This window comes from Contarinia nasturtii, unplaced genomic scaffold (assembly GCF_009176525.2).
Source record: "Contarinia nasturtii isolate CC-2019 unplaced genomic scaffold, AAFC_CNas_1.1 Cnas_scaffold_928, whole genome shotgun sequence".
Classification (NCBI taxonomy): Eukaryota; Metazoa; Arthropoda; class Insecta; order Diptera; family Cecidomyiidae; genus Contarinia; species Contarinia nasturtii.
Genome location: NW_022198275.1, coordinates 4207157 through 4219675, shown reverse-complemented (window position 1 = coordinate 4219675; position 12519 = coordinate 4207157). Strand labels below are relative to the sequence as shown.

At 33.5% G+C, this 12519-nt stretch overlaps 1 protein-coding gene across 5 annotated transcripts in view; it reads left to right on the top strand.

Annotated features, from left to right (window-relative positions):
* Positions 1-9726, top strand: part of LOC116343080 (tight junction protein ZO-1) — a 41495-nt gene extending 31769 nt beyond the window's left edge. For all 5 annotated transcript variants that reach the window (XM_031770968.1, XM_031770969.1, XM_031770970.1 and 2 more), the window contains 11 exons: positions 1907-2149; positions 2262-2860; positions 2949-3133; positions 3206-3353; positions 3975-4173; positions 4260-4426; positions 4519-4655; positions 4724-4850; positions 6470-8340; positions 9035-9058; positions 9140-9726. In XM_031770968.1, the coding sequence (XP_031626828.1) occupies positions 1907-2149; positions 2262-2860; positions 2949-3133; positions 3206-3353; positions 3975-4173; positions 4260-4426; positions 4519-4655; positions 4724-4850; positions 6470-8340; positions 9035-9058; positions 9140-9339 (3900 nt within the window). In that variant the 3' untranslated portion in view covers positions 9340-9726. The remainder of the gene's footprint in view (positions 1-1906; positions 2150-2261; positions 2861-2948; positions 3134-3205; positions 3354-3974; positions 4174-4259; positions 4427-4518; positions 4656-4723; positions 4851-6469; positions 8341-9034; positions 9059-9139) is intronic.
* Positions 9727-12519: the final 2793 nt, after the last annotated feature.

Below are 12519 nucleotides of genomic sequence, written 5' to 3'. Positions count from 1 at the left end.
CTGAATCTTTGGGTATGAATGTTGTCAAAAAAGGTAACAAAAACTGGTGACAGGCGATAACATAACACAACATCTTTTTTTTTCTTTGGAAAACATAAAAAACAACAATTGACGAACAATTCATTTTGAACGGGTATACTTTTTGGCTTGGGAATTTAATATCCCGATTTTTGTATATAAATACTTCTTGTGGGGCTCACTTTCCTTACCGACACTGTCAAAATTTCTTTTCATATTATCCAAATCAATTTTTTAAGAATTTTTTTTATCAAAATTTTTAGATCATCAACCAAGATGTGAAATTAAAAAGTTTTTTTTTGTTTGTTTTCTTTTTTTTTCATCAATTTTCTTTGTAAACGCTCAAAATATTAGCCCAATGTATTTACATCCGATATATACCTACCCGCAATGATTCCAATGCCAAAATGCAATTGTCGTTCTTGCAAACCCTTATTTCAAATGCATGCAAATCAAATGTTATATAATCAATGTCGTTATCAATCACGTGCTTTGTCTGCTTCGCCATCACCTCCGCCAATACCTCCACAACCAAATCACATTCAATATACGCAACAATTGCCAACGTCATTTGATGCTCCACCACCGCCTCCACGTTGTTATCACTTGGTTCCGATACGGAATAAAAGTCAAATTTCCACACAATCGCCACGATTGTACTCGTTTGGCAATTCACCATTCGATCGAAACTCATTCAGTCGAAATAATTACGAAAATGTTCAAGAATTAAAAAAGCCATCGTTTGTGGTTAAAGATCCGCGCAGAAAACCATATTATTATAATGAATTGAGTCAAAATTTGGATGCGAACGAGCCAATCGAAAATTTGGACATACAAACTGCGCAAGATTCGAATAACAACAAGTCTGAGTTAATTGAGAATATATCAAGCAATGATGACATTATTCGAAATTCAAATGTGCGAGCAAGTTTAGTAAATGCATATGGTTCCGGTGGAAGTTTGGATCACATCTTTTGAAGTGGTGCATTTGTTCGCGTTTTGAATATATGTATCATTTGGCACACAGCTCTATTAACACCACACATTTTTCCATTAAGCATTTAAAACGAAATATAAATAGAAAAAAGATATTCAAAGTGTACAGGACAATTTTACGGAAAATCCGAGCCGAGAAACATACTTTTTACGCTTCGAAAAGTATCCATTTCTCAGCCAACATTTTGGAGTAATTTTTTTTTAATATTGCTGTTGTTTCGATCAAAAAGTAATGACCGATTTTCCGTGAAAGAAATATAATTTTTATGTACAAGCGACCGATCGAGAAAATGGCAAATAATTTTGAAATTTAAAATAGATATAAAACTCAGGTTAAAAGAGTCATAAAGTATTCGCAGTTAAACTGTTTGCAATTTATCATAAATGTATATAAGACAATTATGTGCCATTTTAAGTTTCGGGTGCATTCATTTTATGGAACTTACTTAAAATATGAAATTAATATGTCAATTAGTTCATCTCTAGAATATGTTAACCAAAGTGTGTTTGTTTTTTTTTCTCTCTTTATTTTCATGCGTATCTGTACCGCTTGTGAATTCATCAAACCCAAAAAATAAATCAACACAAAAAAAACTGTTACTAAACTGTTTTAACAAAATGCATTTCATCTCAATTCAAATCATTATAATCAACAATCCAATGGTGATTTAAACTAAACCGAATATTTTCCAATTATAATTTTCTTTTTGGTATCATCTTTACTGCATTCTACTGTTTATATTTCCTTTCAACTGAAACAAAAAAAAACAAAAACTGCACGCTTGCGTGGCCGCTGTATTTAAATTGCTCACTATCATCAAACATTCAAAACTCTGAACCAAATATCTCCTCATGCCACCCCTCATCATTTTCCAATATCCAAATAAAATAGCCCCTTGAATCCTTGTCCGATGATTTCCTATTCCCAATGAATACGTCTCGCTTATCATATGCATCGAGCCCAGAGTCTGATATTGAAATGAGCTCTGGCCCAACCAATTCCCTATCTATGGGCAATTTACCGCAATTGGTGAAAGCTAGTTCTGATCCATCAATCGCCACTAATCAGGAAAATTTGGAACGTGATGTTGAGCTGAATAATTTGGGTGATGGATTGATGCCGCCTCCATACACGGTAAGATTAACGATCTGTGAGCATGCTTGGGATATTATATTTTCATGGAGTTATGCTTCATATTTCTTAAAATTAAAAGAAAATAACAACTAATAAATTTATTTTACTGCAGAATCCATACAATAAATTCAACTTCAGCGGAACCGAAGAATTAACAACCGAAGCAGTTGCAACGCACGATAATGCACTGATGGCAAATAGTCGTGATTCAACACTTTTACTTGGTAACGCTCCCGATCTACCGCCTCGAATCGATCGAGCATCGAAGCCACCCAACAATATAACACCATCATCTACACTCCTGACAACGGCTGGTGCCCGAAATTCGATGGGCCTAAATACAAGCAATAGCCGAAATGGTACTTATGGCCGATCAGCGCACGAACAATTATTTGGTGATGCAAACTCACCGTTGACAACGGCATTGTCGGATGCAGCACCAGTCTATGAAGACGAATACAGTACACGAATCAATCCACCAACTGATAAACGTGGCAGTTTGAATGCCAGTTCACTCGATCGCAAACAGAGCAATCAATTATTGGAAAAGAGTCATCGATCGTCGTCGAACTCAACGACACCAGCAAATGGTAAAACAAATGGTTCATCTTATGACAGCGTTTCAAGCTATGATTCATGCAATGCTGCCATGCAAAGTCTTCGACTGGGTCCCAACGCTCCTGACGACTTGAAATCTGTACCAAACGTTGCGTAAGTAGTCTGACATGCACAACTTTAAATTTTACCCACCGAGATTGACATTTACAATGATATTCTTTTTACATTGACATTTGTTTAGCGTTCGAAATGTATTGCCATCATCAAATGAAACACCAGTCACATCACCACGCCATAGCATTCATCATTCGGATTCAATAAATAGTCGTTCACCGCATGATCATTCGAGAAATATGTCCAACACAAACGATCTTAATAAACAAAACAGTACAGCAAGACAACTGTACAGCGATACACGGAACATGGGTATGTGCTGAATAATGGCCCGTTCGAAAGAAATGAACATATTTTTCATAATTGCTTTTTTTGGATTTATAGGTGCGGATCCAAGAACATTATCAGCTGAAAGACGGCCGGGAAATATTCCGTTGCCACATCGACCAATGAATCTTGGTCTTGACATGGCACCGCCAAGAAAATTACCACAACCTTTGCTAGAAACAAAAACTGATTACGGCAAATACAGGTAACCGATCGTTTATAAGCACGGTGATAACGTGAACTTTGAAAATTTTATTAATTTTATGAAAACAATAGCATTTCAAATACATTTGATTGAATTTTGTTTTATGCAAGCCTTTGACCAACGCAATTTAAAGCCAATATTTTAATGTGACTCTTTTTTGTAATACATTTTTCTTGTTCAAATATTCACTAAACACCAAAATCTATGAACTTTTGTGTTAAAAAGAGAGTACAAAACATTTGTACGGAAAGAGGATTGGTTGAAAATGATGTCACCAATTCGGAAAATTGATCGACGAATAAATTCATGTCCTCGACATTCACCCATGTACATTTTGCTGCCGATGAAACCAAACGCGAACCACAATCATTACATTAGATCCTCACTATATGACACACTCGTTTAAATGCCCCCGCTTTTTTCAAACTTTAGTTACTATTGTTTTCGATATTGGAATTTCTCACTTCTAAAAAAGAAATGTAGAATTTTTGTAATTGATTTTAATCATTTTTTTTCTTCAATTTTTCATTTTATGTTACTTTTGTGTCTCCCTCGCTTTTGTTTGTCATTCTGCAAAATCAAAACACTTACACATCAAATACTTAAAACATCATCATGCAGTCGAAATCATTCAATGTCACAAGCCGATTATGATCGTACACCGAAATCTCCATTACAACACCATCATTCGTCGGTACAAAATGGAAATATGCCATTCAAACCGGTACCACCGCCGAAACCCAAAAACTATCGACCAATGGTTCCAAGCAATGGAAATGGAACCAATGGAAATATGCCATCAAATCAATGGGACACAACGGTTTGTGTTATTGTTGCACTACTACGTGCTAGTGATATGCTCTCTTTCACATTGATTTTTAAACATATTTCATTTTTATATTATAGGATGGTTCACGAAATCAAAATGGATACTACTATCCACCGTCACAATCTCATTATCATCAACAACAGTCTCAACCTCCGCATTTGCCTCAACCGCCAATTCCATCGAATCATGGACCACCAATTCATGCTTACAATCACAGTTCATATCCATATGGCAGTATGGCAAGGTATTACCTTCAATTCACGATTTAACTTCATTACGGAATGCCATGGTGATTTTTAATTTAAATTTAATTTCGGTATTCTCTTCTTGTTACAGTGCAAATGGAAATGGCCATTACTCGAGTCAGCAAATGCAACAACCACAATCACCCTACATGGGTGTACCAAGCGGTGGATACAATAAAGGCCAATATAATGCCGGTCCACATATTCAACGCGCACCAATTTATGACGGTAAGTGCCTTAAACTAAAACGCATAAAAATTCATTGACTTATGCTGTTTGTTTTTCGTGAATTGCAGGAAATATGCAACCACCAACACATCAATCGTTGGACTTGGCTGGAAGTCGCGAACAACGAGGTTCTGCGTTTGAATTGTACAGAAAACCTCAAATAGGAAATATGCCAATCCATCATCATAATATTCGGTAAGCAATCCATATTCCACATTGAAAAAAAAAATAGATCTATAATAACATAATATTGAAACACGGTCTTATGAGGCGTCTTCAAAAATTGTAAGCGTTTCATTAGGGTTCCTAATTTCCAATGTTATTTTTTATTATTATTTGCTTTCCGGCAATAAGAACTTCACAACTTCCTTGCATGCTTTTAATTTTTTTTAAAATTACTTATTAAATTCGAATTGAAAATTGGTCATTTCTGAGCGGAAAAGAGGAAATAAGCGCTAACTAACTTAATTCACAGTCGATTTTTTCCTTTAAATAAAATAAAAAACTCAGATGCTCTTGCGCACAACACTCATTTAGTTTGCTTATTCTTCTCTACTAACCAATAGATAGGATAAAACATTTGTAATTTATAGATGAATCGGTTGTTTAAGACAATTTGTACGACTTTTTCGCACACAGCATGTATACATGTTAAGAAAGCCATAGCAATTACCTGCAATTAGCTAAAAAAAACACATCGCACTGATATTGCAATCAGCTAATAATATGTATACATGCTATGCTTTTCCGCTGTCACACATTAACGACATGCTATGTTATGCATTCTTGTCTTCGATGTGATCACAGCGTTTGAAATATGCTTGAAAAGGTCACACATTTCGTTTTAAACTTAATAGTGTGATAGATGGTTTGGCGTTGAAGTCCGGGTGAAGGCTTTTGTGAAAAATAACACCATTATTAACAATTTCACAATTGAAAGGCGTACATCTTGTTCGAAAAAAGAGCCAAACATGTATGGATAAAAACGCGGTATCGGTTTCGATTATACTCCATGAAGATTTATGCGGTATATTTATTTTTGGACACACATAGTAGATATAGCAGTATTCCATAGATTGTTTTTACAAACGCATTTCAAAATCGAAATTTTGTTCAATTCAAAAAGTGTCCAATTTTACACGTTAATCCGTAGTCGATGTGTAAAAATATCAATCAATTGAATACTGTTATATTTAAAAATGAATGACGTCGAGAGCATCTTGGTTCCGGAAGATCAAATTCACCCCGATGATGATTCTTAGTACAGGAGTTTTAAACACATATAAGATAATGTATCGATCGGGAGTTATTTTAGATTTTAGTTTTACTCTAACTTTTTTGGTTGTGGATGTTGAATTGCAATGAATGAGTGTGCGTGTGCATGTCATCAACAATGAATTATTTTTCTTCACAAACAATTTCATTTTCTTACCAAAACAAAAAAACCAATTCACTTTAATTCCGCATTTTCCATATTACAAAAACACAATATCATTGAAATGTCCAAACGTATCATTGTTCCAATTACACACACTTTCCTCCAGAAAAAAAAAAGATTTTTTTTTATTTCGTTTAAAAAAGTGAACCAGCAAAATTCTCTCTGCCAGCACCAATCCGATAAAATATTTTGCACTCTTCACATTTTAATCAAGACCTGTTTGCTGATTTATTTTCGCATCATTTACATAATTTTCCATAAAATTACGATGAAATTGATTTTTGCTCGAAATATTCACAATTAATTCAATGAACATTGTAGAAACGAAATAAGAAAATGAAACTAAATACAATCAAAAACCAACTTTTCACATTAGCGAATGGCAACAACACGAGCAACAACGATATCCAACGCATCAACAGTATCAATATCCGTATGGAAGATATCCAATGGAAGAGGATGCCTATGGCCCACCGAAATTGCCGCCAAAATCATTTAAAAAGAAATACATTAAGGCGCCATTGGCAGCAATTAAAAATGCTTTAGTAAAAACAAAAAAACAATTACAACGACAGGGTAGTATGAGTGAACATGATGGCAGCCCAAAAATGTCATCAGGTTTACGGCGTCAACATTCGATGATCGAACAAAGATCGTCAACAAGATGGAGATCACCAGAATTTGAGTATCAACAACAATATTATGATCAAGGACAACGGCCATATGATGATCAATATTACGATGAACGCGGTGGTTATGCGAATCATCAACAAATTTACGACGATTATGCGAATAAACAGCGAAACTATTATGAACAAGAAAATTTATATGCCAATCGAGCTTTGATTGAATTTGAGAGAAAAGCGTCTGAAAATCAAATGCCATACTCAACAAATACCGGAACTCGCATTGTGAGACGACACAGTATGGCCGATCGAACGGCTCGTGGTACAGCACGTTATCCAATGCAACGTCCGGGTCGAATGACACCAAATCCAGCCGATGATAGAATTGAACGAGAAGAAATTTATCAAACTCGTAGCGGCGCATTTATGATGCAACAGACAAATTTACCATCAAATCGAGCACCATCACGTATGTCGCAGGGTCGTGATGAGGAGGCAATTTATCAGAGTCGCCGTGAAATGCATTTGGATCATTTGTATCAGAGTAAACGTGAAATGCAACAGCGTATACATCAAGGTCGCATGGAAGTTGAACGAACGGCACATTCAGAGTCACCGTCATCGTCATCAACACCCACAACTCCGGTGCATTCCGATCATTTATCATCACCATCAAGAGATATGATCTATCAAAGTCGACGTGAATTGAAAGAAAAAGGATTCAAAACAAGAACACAATTACGTGATCGAATCTATCAATCGCGACAGGAGGCTATGGAATCAATGTCAGAACCGATTTATTTGAAACGTGTGGAAGTTCAACGACATCAGGAGCCAATCATTTATGAAGGCAAAGAGAGTGAACACATCGATCAAACTCCTGAAGAGATAAATCGATCAACTCCCCAATCTCAATCGCAAATTCAAAATGATTCCGTTGATGTCGTAACACCAAAAGATCCACAAATTCAACGCATTGCACATACGTTGATTGCACCGGTTATTGCAAATCAAAATAGTTGTAACTCAAGCGGTTTAGATGACGACGATACAGTAAATAGTTCAAATCAATCTGGTTTACAAAAAACAGTCATACCGTCTGAAACCGTTCAATGCGAAGAGAAAATTGTGAAAGACGAAACAAAATCCATTGATACAGAGGTTCAAATTCATTCACCGAAACCACCACGAGGTGACCCAACTCACATTTCGAATGTTATGAAAAGAGTCGGTCCAATGACAAAAGATTCGCAGAAAACAAAAACAATCGGTGGACCATCATCACATGAAAATGTTTTAGCCAGTCGAACTTCGATCGAAACACAGTATACATCGTCGATGGCTAGTTTACCAACTGGTCCACCGGTCGCACAGAGTACGCCGTATGCTAGCGAAGCAGCTCTTGAAAGTCATACATTTTATCCACCGGTACGCGAACAAACTACCACTCGCGGCATTTTCGATGAAAATGGTGGCATACTTTCCGATCAAATATGGAATGTTTCGATTGATATTCCGCCCGGAGCACTTCCCAAAGGCATCAAACAAGAAATTTATTTCACTGTCACTGATCCACGAATGAGCCAATCCGTCGGTGGTCCTCCGCTCGATGAATTGAACGGTTCGTGTTTAACATTCAAATTATGTAGATTTGTTTTTTTTTTTGGTTTCTGTTATGTGACGACTTGTGTGTGTTTTCTTTTTATCAAATTAAAATGAACTTTTTTCTTTTTGCATTCTATTTGTGTTCGAATGTTATATTTGCACATGACATATCAGAAATGTAGTCACATTCTTTTTTGGAAAATGCACTTCAACACGAAATTTGGCCATCCAATGGAAATTCTTCGTTGTACATTTTCCCTTATTATTTGTTCGATTCCACAATTTTCGTATTGTTTTTAAATACATAACCACTTCAATTTTGTTTGTGTTTGATTTATAATTGAGTGTGTGAACGTGATTTTTGTAGCTTAAGACTAACAAACAATTTTATTTCAATTGCTGCATGTTTTTAGTGGTGGCTTAGAATCTTATTTTTTGGATGTATATGTTTGGTTTTTGGTTTTTTCGTATAATTTATTTTTGCATGTGACTATTGAAAGAAAAAAAATAGACTTGATTGCAAAATATCACATATCTAGGTTGTATTTTTTATTTGAATTTATCGTAATATTTAGAATTTATCAAAAATAATTTCTGAATGTAAATTATTTTCACATTAATTTATTAACTGCACATTAATTCGAACTATATTCATTATGAAACCAGATATCTAATCGCAATTTATTTGTTGTCTCTTCTCTTTATTTTAGGTGAAACGATGCTTTCTCCTCTTGGTTAGTATAATTTTATATTTTTCATTATATTTCTCAAATTACCTGTTTTAAACTTCTTTTTTTTACATTCCGCCCCTACAGTGATGTGTGGTCCTCAGGCATTAGAATTCCTTGTTCCAGTTACGTTGAATATTCCTCATTACGCTAACAAAACAGCATCGTTAGGATTATCGTTGAAAGCAACGGATAGCGAAAAGAATTTAGAAACCAATTGGGATAATATTGAATTGCCAAGCAATACGGCCGCTCACACTGTATCTGTCAAAATTGACCACTTTTAAATGCTTCAATACATTTGTAAAATTTAATTTTATTTAAACAAACACTGATTTCAACATTATTATTGGCAACAAAAAATTACATAATTATTTCGTATGTATTTTGTTATTATTCATTTATATTGTAATTATAAAAATGGACGAGCCTTCTTTCGTCGCTAGATTATAAGCAAACGAATTCGAGCAAACACTTATTCAATGTATCATTATCGTTTAACTTTTTTTGAGTATTTGAACTGTGTATTATTGTATTAGTTAATCGAAAATCGAAAAAAATATATATTTAAATTGGAATCGAAAGAAAAAAAATGTATCAAAACGTTGGAGATAATAATCGAAATGACTAAATAATATATGTATCTTTGCATTGTTTTAATAAAAATAAGTGTGCCCAAGAATATATCATGTAACAAAAATAGCATTTTTATTCACATCGTCAATTTTTATTTTTATCTGAAATTTTTAGTGTTCTTTAGGAAATGGCTAAGTCTCTGGATTATGAAAAAATGTAAGTTTAATTCAACAATAAAATGGGAAGGTAATCATTTTTAGTTTGAATCTATGTCCTACAGGATAAATTAATACCTCACATTGTCCATTTAATAATGAGTTGAAAAATTTGAAGGTGTTTTTTGATTTTATGGTCCTCTGGACCAGACATTATATTGAGATATTTTCAGGCAGAAATGGAGTGAATAGAAGTGATTATGGCAATGTAAATGTTTTCATAACCATAACAATAACTTCTATTCTTTTCGCTCTATTTCAGTGATTGGATAAAACTTGACTGATTATCATATTTCCTTATTTTTTCCTTTTGATTGGAAGAGATATTCCACCATATGTTTAACCTCGGAATTAATTAAATTATTTCTGAAAATGTTATTTAAATGGCCAAAAACTGATTTTGATTTATTTAATGCATAGTCGATTTGTCTATAGAAATTTAAATCACAGGTGAATTTCAGCCCCAGATATTTATCTCCTTTTTTTGGTGATCAATTGATTGTCCAATGTAAACTGACAATCGAATGCATTTTTTCTACTCTTTATACTTTTGATATACAAGTGTATGTAAAGAAAAAACACTTTTATCTAGTTCTTTTTGTATTATAACATGAAATTATTTATTTAAAAAAAAAAATACAGATTCAATCATGTTATCGTCTATATATTTTTGATTTGACTATTCCATTTGTCGGCTAGTTATTGTGACCGTACAGCCGCTCCATCCATAGTTATCATCGCAAGTGTTAACTGAACATTTGGCATACGAACCTTTTCCAAACTCAACCCAATACTTTTGACCACCTCCATGAGCTGTCAAGACCAAGAAGATCAACAAAAGAATAAAATACGCATTCAATCAAATATAATTATTTAAATTATGATCGCCTCTTTCCACACCATGTAAGCGAGAAAATCTGGCATACACTAACAATACGTAAAGTTCATATGAAATTAAACGTGACGAGAATATGGTGAAAAATAAACAATTTAAAATTACCGCTATATTTTGATCCTAATGTTTCACTACCCATTGCGTACATTGTCTTTCCCTTCTTGATACATTTCACATGCTCCTAATTAAAATGATGAAAATTAGCGAAATTAACATTTAAAACGCATCAATCACGAAAAATTATCTTGTGAAATTGAATAAATTATATTCTTCTCATAAACTTACCCAACCAGCAGTCACCATACCCGAACAGAGCAATGAAGTAATTGCCAAACAAAGAATAGCGCGATTAAAAAGCATCTTGACACCTCTAACAGTTCGTATGAAAAAAATAGTACCTTTTGTGATATCAATTGTAGAATAAATCAATGGGAATAACCTATCTCTTATATAGCTAAAATTTCGCTGTAAATTGTTTTTATTCATTTGATAAAAAAATCTCTCGAAAAAAAATTACTGACGCAAAGCAATTTTGAAACAATTAATTTCAGGTGAGTAATTTTTGTTTACTATTTTCAGTACAAACAACATCAATATTTGAAATGACTTTCTTATATACGTACCAAAAAAAAGTATTACCTACTGTTTTAATCTAAACAAAATCCTTTGGAGCTTTTTAATTACAAATTCCACTTTATTGATGCAATTTATTGACGTAAACTATTACTCATATGTTTCTTGGCAATGCTTTTTATAAAATAATGTCTTGAACTTGAATTGCCATAATTTATAAACAAGTTTTTTTTTAATTGAATTCTTCTGGAGCTTTTTTTTTATTATTTCCTTTAACTCTCTTCGGGAGCTTGGAATAACAAAAAAAAAGTTTCGCATAACTCATGCATTATTAGAAATTTATTTCAAGAAATTCTACATTTTCAGACGAAATATTTTGTAATGTTTATTACAACGAGAATTTCTCTTTATTTTTCATTTTCGAATATTAAATAAATGTAAGAATCTTCTAATTGAAAAGAAGAAGAAGGAGTATATACTTGCGTATGGACTTCGTAATCCGTAGAAGTATCGACTTTCTTCCGTCTTCCATTTAAATAACTAAAATGTAAGAATAAATTATTTTTCCGAGGAGCTGCTGACTTATACGCACATGGATGCGTATGATAATTACCATTGATGAGCATGTTTTATACTTATTTTATTAATGGTGCATATGAAAAACCATATATTGATAAATGTTTAATGAACTGATTGATAAATATGTGATATATTTATTTTTTCAAACCTCGAAATCGAAAAATTTGAAATTTGTTTGCCTTTCACTTGTTCGGAACGAATTTACCCTGTGTGATTTTATTTAATGAGTTTTTAGAATTCAAGGGCAAAATCTCAGGCTATGGAAAATGTAAGTTTATTCCAATAGTAACATTCAAAGGGAAATTTTATTACTGGCTTATGGCTTGAAAGCAACACGTAATGATTGACACGATTGGTTTTATACTCGTCATCGCTTATAACCAGACAATATCTTGAACTAACTGGTCAGTTGAGCTGACAGTACGTTAGCCAGCTAAATGGACTTAAACAATAGAAGTTATTGTTATAATGAACAATCACTTCTATTAAAACAAGAAAAGTGATTCATCATTAAAACAATAACGTCTATTGTTTTAGCCCATTTAGCTGGCTAACGTAATGTCAGCTCAACTGACCAGTTAATTCAATATATTATCTGCTTATAACATTGTCCAATTGACATAAATGCA